Source organism: Chiloscyllium plagiosum, unplaced genomic scaffold, assembly GCF_037043375.1.
Source record: "Chiloscyllium plagiosum isolate Xiang-an unplaced genomic scaffold, Cpla_swu_hap1 HiC_scaffold_28, whole genome shotgun sequence".
In the NCBI taxonomy this organism is placed as follows: Eukaryota; Metazoa; Chordata; class Chondrichthyes; order Orectolobiformes; family Hemiscylliidae; genus Chiloscyllium; species Chiloscyllium plagiosum.
The window spans coordinates 33,686,169-33,706,394 of record NW_028270166.1 but is presented as its reverse complement, the minus strand read 5'-3'; the positions used below and the strand labels follow the sequence as shown (position 1 = coordinate 33,706,394).

The 20,226-nt window shown below is 40.9% G+C and overlaps 1 protein-coding gene across 2 annotated transcripts in view; it reads left to right on the top strand.

Moving 5' to 3' along the window:
* Nucleotides 1-7,434, top strand: part of LOC122565244 (tight junction protein ZO-3-like) — a 95,573-nt gene extending 88,139 nt beyond the window's left edge. For both annotated transcript variants that reach the window (XM_043721012.2, XM_087976104.1), the window contains exons 20-21: nt 1,352-1,392; nt 3,537-7,434. In XM_043721012.2, the coding sequence (XP_043576947.2) occupies nt 1,352-1,392; nt 3,537-3,645 (150 nt within the window). In that variant the 3' untranslated portion in view covers nt 3,646-7,434. The remainder of the gene's footprint in view (nt 1-1,351; nt 1,393-3,536) is intronic.
* The last annotated feature ends 12,792 nt before the right edge of the window (nt 7,435-20,226 follow it).

Sequence of the window (20,226 nt, the reverse complement as noted above, 5' to 3'; positions counted from 1 at the left end):
AAATCAGAATATTTAAATTGCAAGAACAATGCGGTTGACTCTTAAATACCCTCTAAGCAATTAGGGAGGGGTAATAAATGCTGCCCTAGGCTGCAACGGCCTCATCCCGTGAATGAATGAAAAAAACTACATAATGCAGCATACAGAGGGATCTGGCAAATTGGCAAGCAGGTGTGGAGGGAATTACAAAAGTAAATGGAATGTTGGCTCTTACACAAGGGAGATAGAGTTGCTACAGCTGCACAGGGCTTTGGTGAGACACATCTACTGTACTGTGTACAATTTTTGTCTACTTACTTAAAAACAAAATCGCCTATTTAAGACCAAGACGAGGGGCAATGTTATCTCTCAGAGGATTGCTAGCCTTCAAAGTGCTTTTCCAAAGGAAGCAGTGGAGGCTGAGTCATTAATTATATTGAAGGCTGAGTTAGACAGTCTTTTGATGTACAAGTGAATCGAGATTTATGGAGGCAGGCAGGAAAGTAGAGCTACACCCACGTCACTCATGATCGTATTGAATGGTGGGCCAGGCTTGATGGGCTGAATGGTGGACTCCTGCTGCTATTTGTTTTTATGAGGGGGTGAGATAGCTTAGTTTGCGATGCAGAGTGATGCTAGCAGCTTGGGTTCAATTCTCACGTTGGCTGAGGTTACCATGAGGACTCTCCTTCTCAACCTCTCCCCTCACCCAAGGCACAATGACGCTCAGGGTAAACATCACTATTTGTCTCTTTCTAATAAGAGAGCAGCTCTATGATCTGGTAAGTCTACGACGACTTTACCTTTTTGTTTCTTATGACCTTGAAATTTAGAACAATAACTGGAATCATAAGGTGATCAAGCCAGTCATTTTTTCATTTGTAAAGTCAAATACAAAATTCCTAAAGGTAATGTTTTGCCCAACAGATGGGGAAATAGAAGCACAGGATTATAACAACCCTCTCTGGATCTATTAATAGAAGTCTGAACAGTCTCCAACCAGTCTCAGTGGGAACAACTTCCTGAACTGTGGCACAACAGCAGTACCAGAATAACATTATCAATTAACAGTGTTTAGATAAATCAGACCAAAGGGAATGAGAGGTTTAATTGTGTATAGTAGTATATACAACATTGTGACAGTGCACAACCCTGTATTCTACCCGCCACAATTATCGGGCAACTGGTCCTGATTTTTCATTTCAAAAAAGAATGAAGGACCTTTTTTCTTCAAGCTTAGTTTTAATATTAAATGTGGGAAGCCAACTTCAGGATTGCACTTTTCCACAACTCAAACTATAGAAATACTCAATGTAAATCTTTGTGAAAGTTGTTGTATTGAACCACTTGGGTTTGTTTGTTTGTTCCGTAGATCCAGCCTCAGGGTCAGTACAGGGATCCTCACTTCACAAGGTGAGTATTGATGGGGAATCTCGCTTATAGCCACTTTGTTATAGTAGCCTTCTGTGCACACATTCCAACAGACCGCATGGTTTTTGCACCATGAAACTGTAATTCTCCATTAGGCTAATATGAAAGCACAACTCTCACCAGATTTCTTTAATATGAGAAACATCTAGAATTCAAGGCATAACAAAAGAGGGAGGAATATTGAAATTTTCATGGAGATGACAGCTCATTAAATTCTTGCAATATGAGACTTGGAAATGTGAGATTTACTGTTCATTATGAGTGTACATCTTACATTTTGATAATTCGTTAATGGGTGTTTCATTTTAGAGAGATATGATGCCATATCAGGAGTTAAACATTACAGCTGAGCCCCTGACTACCCATGAACAAAGCTGCTGCAGATTTCCCAGGTCACACACTTAAACACATTTGCAAGCTTTTAATAATTCTAATTCTAATTCTAAAATTCTAAACCTGATCACAGTTCTTCAGTCAAGCCTCTTTCTGATTTCTTCACCTGAACTCCAACTTGCCCATTGGTTAATGTTTGTTATGTGTAAATCCCAAATTTACAAATGAAGAATTGGCAACCTCCTCCCAACTCCAAATCCAGTCTTAGTAGTGCTTATTGCCTTTGATGAGAAGGAAATTGGAGATAGTTGTTTGGGGAGGGGTTTAAAGAACGATCCTACAGTTTTGAGTCAGTCAGTTCAGAGCTCCATTCATTCAGAGTCAAACAACTCCATTCAAGTCCCCTACATGACCACATAATCTAGGCTAACATCAGGACAACACTGAATATTGTATCAGTGGAGGTGCCATCTCCTTCGGGGCGGCACAGTGGTTAGCATTGCCGCCTCACAGCACCAGGGACCCAGGTTCAATTCCAGCTTTGGGCAACTGTCCGTGTGGAGTTTGCACATTCTCCCTGTGTCTGCGTGGGTTTCCTCCAGTTTCCTCCCACAATCCAAAAATGTGCAGATTAGGTGAAATGGCTGCGCTAAATTACCCAGGTTAGATTAGGTGCATTAGTCAATGGTAAATGTAGGGGAATGGGTTTGCGTGGGATACTCTTCAGAGGGTTGGTGTGGACTTGTTGGGCTGACGGGCCTGTATCTACACTGGAGGGATTCTATGAGAAGTTAAAATGAGCTCCTCCATGTAGACTTCCATGGCATCATTTGAAAAACAGCAGAAAATGTCTTTTTTCTCAACCAAGCATCAAAAAGTTCACAAAATAGTTTGGTGACTGTTATGCATTCACATTTGGCATTCATAGTTTCTTGGTTTCAGAATCTTCTTCCTTTAATTGGAGTTGGCTCACCCTACCCAATACCTAATTGTTACAGTTAGACAATAGGAATATATTTTGGCAGGATCTACTTGTGATGTCTTTGTCTGTAAGGAGACTGGATGAGATGAAGCTTGATGAAACATAAAGAGCAACAAATAGAATTAATAGTTTTGTTGGTACTACTTAATTCACTGTAATATAAAACGTCAAACAGGCAAGTCTACACCGACCTCATTGGGTTGTCAAAACTAAATTTAAACTGAATAATCCCTATGCACCCTGTCCTACAGCTTAGATAAGAACTATTTTCCTGTTGTATCCTTCTTGACCTGCCTCTGGAACCTCTTGTTCTTAAAGGGTGTCTCCCTTGTTACGTGTTCTGGTCTCAAAATTCTCTTACTGTGTGTCAAAGAACAAGTCCCCTTCATGTGTCAATAGAGCTTTTCATCACAAAAACTGTTGAATAGCTAAACTAATAAATAGCTAATTTTTTTGTCCCTGGGAGCAGAATTTCAATTTAGCATTAACCGTCTTTTATTTGCATGTTTATTTTCTTAAAATACTGGTGTAAGTGTGCATTGCTTTTAAAATGCAACATGGAAAGCAGTACAGTTTCCAGTTCACTTCTTTGGACAACTTGCCAAAAATTCCAGAGAATGACTGTTGGGAAAAAGCAAAAACAAATTAACTGATCATTCTCTAATTTTGTTTGTTGGATTTTGCTACATGCAAATTGACTGCTTGAAGTCACCACATTTCAAGGTAATTCACAGGATTTTATAGTATGATATGTGAATGCAGGCTATTAATTTGGATAGGTGTTGAACATCTCTATTATTCTCTTTAAAAGGTTGGATAGACAGGATCTCAATGCAATCACGTCCAGGCGAGAGCTAATCTACAGTTCGGATGAAGATGATGATGATGATGAATGGAATGGTCCAGCCACTGAGTTATAAACCAAGCCCCATCAAACAACTCATCTTGCAATGGAACAGTGTTTAAACAATCAGAGGACAGTTCTACTGCTCTAAGCAGTAACCAAATTTGTTTTTAACTCTTTCATAAATGATTTATTTTAAACAAACGCGACGTTGTTACAATAATTCCCACTTCTCAGTAATTAGAAAAAAGGCAAATGCTTTGACATATATCAGCTTCTGAAACACTGAATTACTGTGTCATTCAGTATGGTATGGGACTCGATGTTTCCATTCAATCCTTGGTCTGTGAAATTAACTGCATACTGTGAAGTGATTTTAGGGCTGTTCTTGGAATCATGCCCTACCTCTTCCCAAGTCCAGAAGGACAAATCTGTCAAGGCTTCTGTTCTGTAGTTATTCAGCAGCTCCTGATGGAAGGTACTTGTGTCAATGTCACTTCCACTCTGTTGATTTCATGGACCAAAAAATTAAACCTGAGACTCTCTGAATCTTGTTCTTCTTCATAGAATCATCCTCATAAGACTTTTCGTCCACATTTTTATCATCCGCTGTACAGTCACAGATAAGAACAAAAAAAGCTGGGAGTATCAGCAATTCAGGAAGCATGGACTGAAGTAGAATTCACCTTTCAGTTGGGTGACTGATCATCAGAGGACCTGCTGCCCAAAGCTTTCTTACAGAGGGTTTATGATTGAGCTTTCACCAAGCAGAAAATTTGTGGCTTGTTTCTGTGAAATGTTTAGAGTAATGCACTGAGTTATTTGCTAGAGAATGCAAATAAAGATTGTTTGAGGATTTTTTATTTAAAAACTCCCCACCATTCCAATAATTGTAAATACCCCACCTCCTACTTGATGGCAGAAACTGATGAATATTTCAGATTCAATTATGGTGCAATGTTTCTTTTGATTCACTCACAAGATGAGCGCTGCTGGCAAGGCTAACAATCATCAGTCTTCCCTAATTGTCCTTGGGAAAAGTGGTAGTTAGCTACCTTCTTGAATCACCTCAGTCCATCTGGCATGGATATACCCAGAGTGCTCTTAGGGAAGAAATTCCAAGATAAGTGCCCAGGCATAATGAATGCATGGCTTGGAGGTGAACTTGCAAGTGTTGGTGTTCCAAAGAAGGTTATTTAAATAGGACTCAATGTCTCGAGATAGCCTCTCACTTCTCAACAATCTCTGCTGAAAAGGGCACATTAAGTGACTGCAGTGAAATATAAACAGAAAAATTCTTTCAGTAATCAATGGTCGGGCAGCCATCTATTGGAAAAGCAACAGTTAACATCTCAAGTTGATGGAATAGGCTTTAAGCAAGTACAGACGTAGGGAACAAAATGAGAGGTCTCAGGATGGATGGCTAAAAAGATTAAATAACAAAAGGGATGCTGAAGTAAGACAGGAGAGCAGGTGATGGGACAAGAAACAAAAATGGATTTAAAGGAGGTTTAAATTTAGCTGGTGTATAAAAATAGAAGAGGTTATAATTTGAAATTGTTGCACACAATGTGAGTCCAGAAGCTGAAAAATGCCTGATTGAAAGATAAAATGCTGTTGCTCATTCTAAATCTGAGTGTTATTGAAATATAGAAGGTCAAGGACAGAGATCTGAGTGACAATCAGTTGGATACTGAAGTGACTGAATTCAATACTGATCCCTTAACGTCAATCATTCACAGAAATTTGAAGGAAAATAAATCATGAGTTAATTCAATGACTTTGAAGAAGTGACAAACATATTTCCAAGTCAGGATGATGTCTGGCTTGGAAGAAAACTTGTAGGTGGTGGTATTCCAATGCGTCTACTGCCCTTTTCCTTCTAGATGATAGAAATTGTAAGTTTGGAAGGTGATGCTGGACATTTGCTCCAGCGCACCTGGTATATTGCACACATAGCTACCCCTCCTTAAGGTGGTGGATAGTGTGTCACTGATAATTTCAAGCTTCTTGCATGTTGTTGGAGCTGCACACATCCAGACAAGTAAACAGTATTCCATCACACCCCTAACTTATATCTTGTGGATGGCAGATAGGGTTTCGGAAGATAGAAAGTGAGAAAATCACCACTAAATTCTCAGTTGAGTACACAAGTTGGTATGTCTTACTACTTCCAAATTTAGTGCATTCTTTAATCCAAACATGCAGTTTAATCTGAATTTTGATATGATATTCAATGCTTGAAAAAGAGAGTAACAGTTATGCTGAGGTAATGTGCAGCCTGAAGCAGTGAACTCAGTTCGTGCTCAGTTTGACCAATAACAGACAATGCCAACTGCATTGCAACCCTTTATGCTGGGAGTATGGTAAAGAGGGAGGGTGATCCAAAACTGTATGAATATTCAGTCAGGCGGGTTATCTCATTTAGCCATTGGAGTATTCATAGAATCGGAATTAGAGCACAGGAGGCCTTCCAGCCCATCTAGTCTGCGTCAGCTACTTTGAGTGCAATCCACTCAGTCTCACAGTTCCCTTTCATTATGTTTAAAACAGCACTTTGCCAACAGCTTCACAGCTCCAGAGTAACACCAACATTCCTCATATAGCATCAGAGCAAGTTTAGAACAATTATTCAGCATTTCTCTTCTCTTGCTCCACTTTCAGCTCTTTTCACATTTAAGTATTGTTGCTCATACACTGATTCTGTCAACAATTCCTGCCACTTTCCTTGCCATATTTATCTGTATAGATGGCATTAATGCCCTTCTGTAAGGGGAGACATTTGACAGGATTCTGTGATGTGACATACTGACCCGTCTATGAACACTATCCAGGATCACACTAGTGCCAATGGAACTGAATATGAACAGGAGAAAGTTGATGCATATACAGAGCGGTGAGAGTTGGAAGTAATCTAAATGTCAACTTAATTGAGCATCCAAATCATAAAGCCTTTAAACATCCACTATGTGGATAACTAGATTCAACTTAAGTTTTTTTTGTAAATGTTGTTGCATTAAGAATAAAAGTAGACAATCTTTAAAATGTACTCATAGTTCTTCCTGTGATGTTTAGTTTAGATTATAAGAAATAGGATTGGCCAGCCTCACTTACTGATGAGGAAAGGTCCCCAGCATGAAGCTGTCCCTAATTTGACATTTAACAACTATTTTCATTCTTTCATGAAGTGAGAAATGATGGAAAATGCATGGATATTAAAATGTCACTTCTATTCTCCATCGACATTACAGACCAGGAATTGAAGTTGGGACTTTATGGCCTTGCTGCATTCAGTAATATTGATAATCCTTTTGAAGTACATTTTTAAAAAAATGAATTCTACAATCATAAGTGAATTATATCAACTGTAACTGCCACTAATTGGACAGATGATACACTGAGCCTAGGAAATTCCCACATTGATCTGGGTTCAGTAGTTGGGATATCACAGTTGGTGCTCAGTATTTCTGAGGCAGGAAGGAGCATGTTCCGAGGGATGCACCTTTCTGATCCGGGAGGACTTGACATTCACACATATGCTGCCTGAACTGGACATGTGTTCAGTTACCCTGTACCTTGAGCATGCAAAAAATACTGTTGGATCTATAATCTGCTGAGGAGGGTAAGGTCTCAGCAATATCTTGTATGCAATAAATGAAAGGCAAGGAGTGTAGAACTCCACTGCAGCATTGGTTGTGCCAGATTACCTTTGAAGAGGTTTGTGTTGGAATACAGGCACGTGCTGCCCCTTTCTGTTACTTTTCTATAATCAGGAGCTTTTTGTCTTGACAAGTTCTCTTGCAAGCAACTGTTTTTGTAAGATTACATATATATATATGTCAATAAAATGTCTGTTTTTACTATATGTTAACTCATTCATTACTGGTAATATACCATTGCTATGTAACCTTACCAGAGTTCAGAGGCTTTGCTGTCCTATTTATTCTCTGTTCAGTATCATATTCAAGCACCTCACAGATTGAGCTGGGTGGTCTGGGAGGAAGGCAAACAACAAATTAGCATTCCCCCCCTTCCCTAAGTGCCAGATGCTTAATATGATATGGTTATAGTTCAGGAGAAAGTGAGATCTGCAGATGCTGGAGATCAGAGCTGAAAATGTGTTGCTGGAAAAGCGCAGCAGGTCAGGCAGCATCCAGGGAACAGGAGAATCGACGTTTCGGGCATAAGCCCTTCTTCAGGAACTGTTAGTTTAACCAGTAAACGTTCAGTGTGGAACATCATTGTCTAGTTTTTTTTTAAAATGTAATTTTAGCCTCATTATGATTGAGCCCTTTACCTAGAAACCTGTAACAACTGTGAATGGTCAAATAACTGATCTGTTTGAACTTCAGTAACCTCAGTTAAACGTCATAGACATTTTATTGCACAGAAAGAGGCTGTTCAGTCATTGAGTCATAGAGATGTACACCATGGAAACAGACCCTTCAATCCAACCCGTCCATGCCGACCAGATATCCCAACCCAATCTAATCCCACCTGCAGCACCCAGCCCATATCCCTCCAAACCCTTCCTATTCATATACCAATCCAGATGCCTTTTAAATATTGCAATTGTACCAGCCTCCACCACTTCCTCAGGCAACTCATTCCATACACATACCACTCTCTGAGTGAAAACGTTGCCTCTTAGGTCTCTCTTAAATCTTTCACCTCTCACCCTAAACCTATGCCCTCTAGTTCTGGACTCCCCCCACCCCAGGGAGAAGACTTTGTCTATTTATCCTATCCATGCCCCTCATAATTTTATAAATCTCCATAAGGTCACCCCTCAGCCTCCGACACTCCAGGAAAAACAGCCCTAGCCTATTCAACCTCTCCCTATAGCCAAACCCTGGCAACATCCTTGTAAATCTTTTCTGAACCCTTTCAGGTTTCACAACAACTTTCCGATAGGAAGGAGACCAGAATTGTACACAATATTCCAACAGTGGCATAACTAATGTCTTGTTCAGCCGCAACATGACCTCCCAACTCTTGTACTCAATACTCTGACCAATAAAGGAAAGCATACCAAACGCCTTCTTCACTATCCTATCTACCTGTGACTCCACTTTCAAGGAGCTATGAACCTGCATTCCAAGGTCTTTTTGTTCAACAACACTCTCTAGGACCTTACCATTAAGTGTATAAGTCCTGCTAAAATTTGCTTTCTCAAAATGCAGCAACTCGCATTTATTTAAATTAAACTCCATCTGCTACTTCTCAGCCCATTGGCCCATATGATCAAGATTCTGTTGTAATCTAAGGTAACCTTCTTCGTTGTCCACTACACCTCCAATTTTGGGGTCATCTGCAAACTTACTAACTATACCTCTTATGCTCACATCCAAATCATTTATGAAAATGATGAAAAGTAGTGGACCCAGCACCGATCCTTGTGGCACTCCACTGGTCACAGGCCTCCAGTCTGAAAAACAACCCTCCACCACCACCCTGTGTCTTCTACCTTTGAGCCAGTTCTGTATCCAAATGGCAAGTTCTCCCTGTATTCCATGAAGTCTAACCTTGCTAACCAGTCTCCCATGGGGAACCTTGTCAAACGCCTTATTTAAGTCCATATAGATCACATCTACTGCTCTGCCCTCATCAATTCTTTTTATTACTTCTTCAAAAAACTCAATCAAGTTTGTGAGACATGATTTCCCATAGACAAAGCCATGTTGACTACCCCTAATCAATCCTTGCCTTTCCAAATACATGTAAATCCTGTCCCTCAGGATTCCCTCCGACAACTTGCCCACCACCAGCGTCAGGCTCACTGGTCTATATCCCCCTGGCTAGTCCTTACAACCATTCTTAGACAGTGGCACCACGTTAGCCAACTTCCGGTCTTCCAGCACCTCACCTGTAACTATCGATAATACAAATATCTCAGCAAGTGTCCCAGCAATCACTTCCCTAGCTACCCACAGAGTTCTAGGGTGCACTTGATCAGGTTCTGGGGATTTATCCATCTTTATGTATTTCAAGCTCTCCAGCACTTCCTCCTCTGTAATATGGACATTTTTCAAGATGTCACCATCTATTTCCCTACATTCTATATCTTACATGTCCTTTTCCACGGTAAATACTGATGCAAAATACTCATTTAGTATCTCCCCATCTCCTGTGGCTCCACACAAAGGCCGTCTTGCTGATCTTTGAGGGGCCCTATTCTCTCCCTAGTTACCCTTTTGTCCTTAATGTATTTGTAAAAGCCCTTTGGTTTCTCTTTAACCTTTTTTACCAAAGCTATCTCACATCCCCTTTTTCCCCTCCTGATTTCTCTCTTAAGTATATTCCTACTTTCTTTATACTCTTCTCAGGATTCACTTGATCTCTCCTATCTTTACCTGACATGTGCTTCTTTCTTTTTCTTAACCAAACCCTCAATTTCTTTGGTCATCCAGCATTCCCTAGACCTGCCAGCCTTTCCTTTCACCCTAACAGGAATATACTTTCTCTGGACTCTCGTTATCTCATTTCTGAAGACTTCCCATTTTCCAGCCGTCCCTTTACCTGCGAACATCTGCGCCCAATCAGTTTTTGAACGTTCTTGCCTAATACTGTCAAAATTGGCCTTTCTCCAATTTAGAACTTCAACTTTTAGTTCTGATCTATCCTTTTCCATCACTATTTTAAATCTAATGGAATTATGGTCACTGACCCCAAAGTGCTCCCCCACTGACACCTCAGTCACCTGCCCTGCCTTATTTCCCAAGAGTAGGTCACGTTTTGCACCTTCTCTAGTAGGTACAACCACATACTGAATCAGAAAATTTTCTTGCACACACTTAACAAATTCCTCTCCATCTAAACCTTAAACATATAGCAGTCCCAGTCTATGTTTGTAAAGTTAAAATCCCCTACCATAACTACCCTTATATTCTTACAGATAACTGAGATCTTCTTACAAATTTGTTTCTCAATTTCCCTCTGACTATTAAGGGGTCTATAATACAATCCCAATAAGGTGATCATACCTGTCTTATTTCTCAGTTCCACCCAAATAAGCTCCCTGGACGTGTTTCTGGGAATATCTTCTCTCAGTAGAGCTATAATGCTATCCCTTATCAAAAAGGCCACTCTCCCTCCTCTCTTGCCTCCCTTTCTGTCAATAGACAATAGACAATAGGTGCAGGAGTAGGCCATTCTGCCCTTCGAGCCTGCACCACCATTCAATATGATCATGGCTGATCATCCTTAATCAGTATCCTGTCCTGCCTTATCTCCATAACCCTTGATTCCACTATCCTTGAGAGCTCTATCCAATTCTTTCTTAAATGAATCCAGAGACTGGCCTCCACTGCCCTCTGGGGCAGAGCATTCCACACAGTCACCACTCTCTGGGTGAAGAGGTTTCTCCTCATCTCTGTCCGAAATGGACTACCCTGTATTTTTAAGCTGTGTCCTTTGGTTCGGCACTCACCCATCAGTGGAAACATGTTTCCTGCCTCCAGAGTGTCCAATCCTTTAATAATCTTATATGTCTCAATCAGATCCCCTCTCAGTCTTCTAAACTCAAGGGTATATAAGGCCAGTCGCTCCAGTCTTTCAGCGTAAGGTAGTCCCGCCAATACAGGAATTGACCTCGTGAACCTACGCTGTACTCGCTCAATAGCCAGGATGTCTTTCCTCAAATTTGGAGACCAGAACTGCACACAGTACTCCAGGTGTGGTCTCACCAGGGCCCTGTACAGCTGCAGAAGAACCTCTTTGCTTCTATACTCAATCCCTCTTGTTATGAAGGCCAGCATGCTATTTGCCTTCTTCACTACCTGCTGTACCTGCATGCTTACCTTCATTGACTGGTGTACAAGAACACCCAGATCTCTTTGTACTGCCCCTTTACCTAAATTGATTCCATTTAGGTAGTAATCTGCCTTCCTGTTCTTGCCACCAAAGTGGATAACCATACATTTATCCACATTAAACTGCATCTGCCATGCATCTGACCACTCACCTAACCTGTCCAGGTCACCCTGTAATCTCTTAACATCCTCCTCACATTTCACCTTGCCACCCAGCTTAGTATCATCAGCAAATTTGCTAATGTTATTACTAATACCATCTTCTATATCATTAATATATATCGTAAACAGCTGCGGTCTCAGCACTGATCCTTGTGATACCCCACTGGTCACTGCCTGCCATTCCGAAATGGAGCCGTTTATCACTACTCTTTGTTTCCTGTCAGCCAACCAACTTTCAATCCAAGTTAGTACTTTGCACCCAATACCATGCACCCTAATTTTGCTCACTAACCTCCTATGTGGGACTTTATCAAAAGCTTTCTGAAAGTCCAGGTACACTACATCTACTGGATCTCCCTCGTCCATCTTCAGAGTTACATCCTCAAAAAATTCCAGAAGATTAGTCAAGCATGATTTCCCCTTCATAAATCCATGCTGACTCTGACCTATCCTGTTACTACTATCCAGATGTGTCGTAATTTCATCCTTTATAATAGACTCCAGCATCTTTCCCACCACTGAGGTCAGACTAACTGGTCTATAATTTCCTGCTCTCTCTCTCCCACCTTTCTTAAAAAGTGGTATAACATTAGCCACCCTCCAATCCGCAGGAACTATCGAACTCTGGAAAATAATCACCAACGCATCCACGATTTCTCGAGCCACCTCCTTCAGTACCCTGGGATGTAGACCATCATGTCCCGGGGACTTATCAACCTTCAGACCCAACAGTCTTTCCAACACCAATCCCTGTGCAAATATAAATATAAATTCCCTTCAGTTCAGGTCCTTCAGCCACTGCTACCTCAGGGAGATTGCTTGTGCCTTGCCCAGTGAACACAGATCAGAAGTACCAATTCAATTCTTCTGCCATTTCTTGGTCCCCCCTAATATATTCCCTTGTTTCTGTCTTCAAGGGCGCAATTTTAGTCTTAACCATTTATTTGCCTTTCACATACCTAAAAAAGCTTTTACTATCCTCCTTTATAAGCTGCCAGTCCTGTCCATCCCTGAGCCATGTTTCTGTAATTGCTATGATATCCCAGTCCCATGTTCCTAACTATGCCCTGAGTTCATCTGCCTTCCCTGTTAGGCCCCTTGCATTGAAATAAATGCAGTTTATTTTATCAGTCCTACCTTGTTCTCTGCTTTGTCCCTGTCTGCCCTGACTGTTTGACTCACCTTTGTTCTCAACTGTACCAGTCTCAGATTGATCTCTTTCCTCACTATCTCCCTGGGTCCCACCCCCACCTTACTAGTTTAAATCCTCCCGAGCAGCTCTCGCATATCTCCCTGCCAGTATATTAGTTCCCTTCCAACTTAGGTGCAATCCATCCTTCTTGTACAGGTCACTTCTACCACAAAACAGCTTCCAGTAATCCAAAAATGTGAATCCTTCTCCTGTTCACCAGCTCCTCAGCCATGCATTCATCTGTTCTATCCTCCTATTCCTGCTCTCACTAGCTTGTAGCACAGGGAGTAATCCAGATAATACTACTCTCGAGGACCTCTTTTTTAAATTTATGCCTAACTCTCTGTAATCTCCCTTCAGAATCTCAACCTTTTTCCTTCCTATGTTGTTGGTTCCAATGTGTACAATGACCTCTTGGTGGGCCCTCTCCCCCGTGAGAACATTCTGCACGCTCTCTGAGACATCCTTGATCCTGGCACCAGGGAAGCAACACACCATTCTGACTTTTCACTGCAGGCCACAGAAGTTTCTGTCTATGCCTTGGACTAGAGAATGCCTTAACACAATCGATCGCTTGGAACCCGACATACTTCTCATTACATTAGAGCCAGCCTTAATACCAGAAACTTGGCTTTCATGCTACGTTCCCCTGAGTGTCCATCCGCCCCCTACATTTTCCAAAACAGCATACTTGTTTGAAATGGGGATAGCCACAGAAGACTTCTGCACTACCTGTCTACCTCTCTTACCTTTCCTGGAGTTAACCCATCTATGTGACTGTATCTGAGACTTTTCCTCCTTCCTATAACTGCAATCCATCACACCCCTTTGCTCTTGTAAATTCCTCATTGCCTCTAACTGCCTCTCCAACCAATCCAATCGATTTCATTGAATTTGCAACCAATGGCATTTATTGCAGATATAATCCTCAGTAACCCGTAAACTCTCCCTAAACTCCCACATCTGACAAGGAGAGCATATCACTCTACTAAGGGCCATTTTTGCTTATTTCAACCTACAGACCCAGAAAATAGCACTGTCTTATTCGTCTAGAAAACACTGCTCCAGGTTAAATTAATACTTATGGCTTATATTTTAAGTTTAATTAAGAGGCATAAATCAATAAAACATATAATCAAGAAAGAACCTTCTCTACTTACTACTGCAGACTTATTTTAAGACTGCGCTTAAAATCCACTTATCTGCTTCTGTGCAGTGACCTTCCCAAACAGGTCGCTCCAAGATCGTAGTCATGATTTGGAGATGCCGGTGTTGGACTGGGGTGTACAAAGTTAAAAATCACACAACACCAGGTTATAGTCCAACAGGTTTAATTGGAAGCACACTAGCTTTCGGAGCGACGCTCCTTCATCAGGTGATAGAGCCTATCACCTGATGAAGGAGCGTCGCTCCGAAAGCTAGTGTGCTTCCAATTAAACCTGTTGGACTATAACCTGGTGTTGTGAGATTTTTAACCCTCCAAGATCAGTTGTGAATTTCACTGTTTTTTAATTTTCCCAAACGCATTCCGATGTTCAACAATACATGAATTCAAAGAGCAAAGGCAGTAACTGTGCAAGTTCACTGTGGTGTCAGTTTCTTTCTCTCTCTCTCCTGCACTGACCTGACCATGTGCTTCCTTTGTCTGTTCCTCTCCCTTTTAAAACTGCTGTTGTTTTGACTTTCTTTTCTCCAAAGTTCCAAAACAATGCAACAGCATATAAAACAGTAATTGCTGCTCCTGGAGTTCGAGGAAATCACCTCCAACACCTAAAATACCTCAATAAAGGGACAGCTGTTACAGCCAGGAATTTTCCCCGTCCTCCATCTTGGATTACCCAGAATCCTCCATTGTGTCTGTGCTGTTCAAAAGTGAAAAAACAACTCATGGCTTATTTGAGTGTCACCTTCCAGCACTAGGTATGTTGGCTTGCAGGTAGTTGTGCTTCAGATGCAGATGTATGTATCTTTTAAATTTGTTGAAGGTTTCTGCCTCAATCCAGGTAGTGAATTCCAGTCACTAATCACTCTATGGGTGAAGAGGTTTCACCTCATGCCTCCTGGTGATCTGACCTCTCCACTATGAGAAACAAGACTTCCCCATCTATTTTATCTAGGACTCTTAAGCCTTTCTTATCAAAGGTAAAAAAACCTAGCTTATCCAATCTTTCCTCATAACAACAATTTTCAAATTTTAAAAAATTCAATCATGGGGTGCAGGCATCACTAGCCAGGCCCAACATCATTACCCATCCCTAGTTACCCTTGAGAAGGTGGTAGTGAGCTGTCTTCTTGAACCACTGCAGTCTATTTGGTTTAGGTACACCCACAATGTCATTAGGGAGGGAATTCTAGGATTTTCACAGTGACAATGACAGAACAGTAATATATTTCAAAGTCAGGACAGTGATTGGCTTAGAGGAAAACTTGCAGGTGGTGGTGTTATCATGTATTTGCTATCATTGTCCTTCAAAATGGCAGTGGTCATGTAGGGACCAGGATTTGGAAGGTGCTGTCTAAGGATTCATTTACTAAATCATTCATCCTCATAGCTGTAATGGATTCCAGAACCAATAATGCTGTAGCCTCACCTGTTGCTATCCTCTTCTCTATACTGCCTGAAAATTCAAAATCCAGGCATGTTGAATGCTCCTATTCAAGCCAAGTTTTTGTTATAGAAATGATATACTGCCAATTATCTATTTGTGCCTTCAGTTTATTGGGCTTATTTGCTATTCTCCTTTTATTTACATATATATCTTTTACCACTGACATTTTTATGTTGTACACTTTAGAACCTTCACTTCCATATGAACTTGTTCATCCAGGTTCTGTTCGATGTAGACCTTCTGCACTGTTTCAACTGGTGCCAAACTCCCAAAAACAAGACCCAATGCCTCAAAACTTGATGTCCTCCCATTTCCAACACCTTTCCAGCTACTTGTTCAATCACTCAATTATCCTATACCTTGTAACATTGGCATGTGGGACTGGCAGTAATCTTGAGGTTACTAATTTTGTTCAGTTTTTCAATTTCCTTTCTATCTTACTAAAATCTGCTATGAGGAACTCTCCCTTCCCACGCCATTGGTACTAACTTTGACTATGACCTCTGGCTGATCAGCCTTCCCAGAAGAATGTCAAGCAACCATTCCTGACCCTAGCACCAGAGAATCAACAGACCACCCTGGAGTCACATCCATAGACAAAGACACTGTTCACCCAAATGGTGAACACAATATTTTATCACATGTTCTTTCTCTCTTCTTCTTACTCTCCTGTACAGCAGAGTGATGTATGATGCCACTGACTTTTCTCTAACTATACTTCTCCAAGGACCCTACATCCTCATCAGTATCCAAAACAGAAAACCAACCTGGAATCTGGACTCTAGAGGACTCCTGTACTACCTCCCTGGCCCTCTTGGACTGCCTGGCAGTCATCTATTCCTTCCCAACTTTCAAGCTGCAGTGTGACCAGCTTTCTGAACATGCTATTCACACAGCTCTCAGCCCTGTGGTCTACCAGTGATTCCAACTATTGCTCAAGTTCTGAAACGCACACTCCAGGTTTCTGCAGCTGGTGTCATTTCTTGCGCGTTAGCATCCACAACTTTCCACGTAGTACAAGACACTTGTACCATATGACCAAACTGACATGCAATGTATTAACTTTACTCCCTTATGTTAACTACTGTTTACTTACATACATTGATTTTACTTGGCCTTGCTGTGACTCCCCTATTGCTTGTTTATGTTTTGAATCCAAGCAGCTACAATTTTTTTAAAAAAGGAAAAAAAAAATCAAATTTTCAGCCATTTATAGACACTCCTCAATGGAAGTTTCTCACCAACCAATTAACTTAGTTCTCCTCTAATGTGACAAAGACTTCTTTTCAGAGCCAGCCCTTCCTTCTGCTTTTCAACTCCTGGTCTAGAGGCTGAAAAGATAGAAAGGACACATCTCCCCCACCTCCTTAACAAACTCCCCTATTTACCAGGAATTGCACTGACTTCACTCATCTCCAACTTTAATGAACCAACACTGCCTTTCAGAACAAGCCAACCTGTATAGACTCAGGGTCTGGAGCCCCACAGCCATAACCCATTCCACTCTAAGAAGCCCCTTGAAACCACTTATTCCAATATTTCCTTAGCATCAGTTTGTTTGATAACGCTGTGAAGTGCGTTGGGATGTTTAATATTACAGGCATTTTGTAGATACTAGCCAGCTGTAGAGAATCACCATGTTCTTCCCCACCCTTTTATTCTATCCTGCATTCCCTTTCCAATAGGGCCAAAGGATAGGAATTAGGAGCAGGAACTTTGGTTGCTTTTTCCCTCCCAAATTACAAGTACACTCAGTGCTCTAATTGCTGCCTTTTAAGATCTGTTTTCTCCAGAGACAACTACAATACAATCTTAACTGGGCAACTGTCTTTACCTATTTGACTAATGTGGAGGAGGAGAGGCTCTCTCACACTCTACAATTAATGAGAAATTAGAAGGTCACTAGCTCATCTACTGATATAATAAACTTTGCCACCAAACCGAATGATGTGCGAACTGTTTAACTTACCTGAAAAACATGTCTGCTACCAATTCTGAATGCTGATGTCAGCATCACCAAGGGGCCTACTAATTTGGGGGCTGGTGGTGAGAGGACATATCATGTTGGGTCATAAGAGTTAGTAGTTTTCACTTGAAGTTATAGTGGATGTTGAGGTGGCCAAATATAGCATTGGCAGAGCAGGCTACTAGTCAATAAGACGGTATCAATATATAGGGAGGGAGAATTTGATAGCAATGCAATCACCCCACCAAGAGTAAATTTCCATTCAGAAGGAACTGCATTTGAATTTAATAATTTGCCCAATGTGATCACCAAGTTTATCTGATCTCGTCCTGGCTCAATTCTGATGGTGCAATTGCCATCTGATGTGAAGTTGTTTGTTAATCAAATCACATTCTGGATCCATTTAAATAAAAGGTTTAGATTTGAGGCTTCTTGTGTAATTCAGTTAATTGTTCAAATCTATCCTATATGATGCTTAGGTTAGAGAACTCTATCCCAATTTGTACCAATGAACAGCTTAGACTGTGGTACATCAACAACCCAGATTCACATGGAGCCAGTTTTCAGTAAACACCATTAACTGCAGCACCTTGTTCCTAGTTACTATGCACATTATTTACTCTTGAGGGATCTTGTGACACGGCTGAACAGGTTGATGAGAAAATGTATTAACACTTTCTGACCCAGTCACTACATATACACATCAGATGACTCATTGACAAAACACTTCAATAACAGGAATGGAAAGGTTCATTCATAGATTTTTACAACACGGAAATAGACTTTTTGGTCCAAATCATCCATGTCAACCAAATATCCTAAATTAATCTAGTCCCATTTGCCATCATTTGGCCCATATTCTTCTAAGCCCTTCTTATGCATGTTCCCATCCAGATGCCTTTTAAATGTTGTAAATGTACCAGCCTCCACTACTTCCTCTGGCAGCTCATTCCATACTCAGACCTCCATGTAAAAAAGTTGATCATTAGATCCCTTTTGTATACTTTCCCTCTCACCTTAAACCTATGCTTTCTAGTTTTGGACTCCCCTACCCTGGGAAAAAGATAGACTATTCATCCTGTCCATGGCCCTCCATTTTATAAGCCTCTGTAAGGTCACCCCTCAGCCTCTGACACTTCAGGAAAAATAGCCCCAGCCTATCCAGCTTCTCCCTATAGCTCAAACCCTCCATCCCTGGCAACATCCCTAACCAGAAATGCCACTCCCTCTCCTCTCTAGCCCCCTTTCTACCCTTCCCATAGCATCTCTACCCTGGAACATTAAGCTACCAGTCCTGCCCTTCCCTGAGCCACATTTCTTAAGTAGCTATAATATCCCAGTCCCATTTTCCCAACCATACCCAGAGTTCATCTGCCTTACCTATCAGGCCCCTTGCATTGAAATAAATGCAGTTTAATTTATCAATCCTACCTCGTTCTCTGCCTAGCTTTTATCTGCCTCATTATTTAACCTGCTTCTCTTAACTGTACCAGCCTCAGACTTAGTTCTTTTCTCACTTTCTCTTCAGGTCCCTTACTAATTTAAAGCATCCCAAGTAGCACAAGTAAAGCTCTCCACCAGGGTATTGGACCCTTCCAGTGCAGGTGCAAACCGGCCTTCTTATACAGGTCACTTCTACTCCAGATGAGATTCCAATGATCCAAAAATGCAAATCCCTATCCCCTTCACCAGCTCCTCAGCCACCCATTCATCTGCTCTATTCCTACTTTCATGAGCACCTGGCACTAAGAGTAATTCAGATATTACTACCCTTGAGGACCTATTTTTTAACCTCTTGCCAAACTTTCTATATTTTTTCTTCAGAACCTTGTCCGATGTTTTTGGTACCCACATGTATAACAATCTCCTTCCAGTCACTCTCCCCTTTGAGAATATTCTGCACCCTCTCCAAGAATATTCAGTTAAATTGTGAACACTTTTATGTAGACACAGCTTTAAAGTGCAGATGGCCTAAACGAAGACTGATGTCAGAAAATAATTATTTGTATCAAGATCAGCAAACTACCCAGAAGGATACTGGCTCTGCTTAGAGAGTAGGTAATGCTTTGAATTACAATGTAGTATGGTTAGTGTTCTGGAAGAATGGAGTTACACAGCTGAAAGCTCTTTCAGATGAAATACTTGCAATTTTATAGCAATTGCTAGAATTTAACTAACTCGAAAACTTCATATAGAAGCCAGAGCCAGCCCTTTTTTTAAAAAAGGAAGAAATGTAGTCATGCCATAATAATTCTTTATTGCAATTAAAAATGTAAATAAGCACCACATGGAGGAAGCACTATGATAAAATTACTCAAAACTCTGAACAATTCGCTCATTCTCTCATTTTCATTTCAAATATCACAATATCACACATTCCTTTGGAAGAATTCTGGGCAGACCCACAAACAGAAAGGCAGCTTACAGGTGTATGTTAAATACCACTCAATTCGAATATAATTAATATAATACAAGGTTACAGTTCAATAGTTTTGATGTAATGAGTATTTCCCAGCCTTCAAGTTTCCTCTCTCTTGCTTGAAAACCCTGATTCCTTTCGGACTAGAATTCCACATGTCTATGAATCTCACACAGGGAGCAACAGGCAAAATATCCAACTCTCAATCCAAACCAACATATAGTCCAGCAGGAAAATTATACTGACTAGGTGCATGAACCTGACAGTGGGGGAATTTCCCTCAATCCCACTCCGCTGCCAACAGTCTCAGCTGAGACCAACTAATTCAGCACAGACCAATGCTAAACTGGGGATCAGTAGCAGATCATGTGCATTACCACTGAAGCCACATTTTGTTTCCTCAACAAAAAATAATAAGCTCCTGTGAATTACGAAACGCTACAAACATTGCTATATTCATTTGCGTCAGTTTATAGCTCTTAATAAGCAACCTAAGCA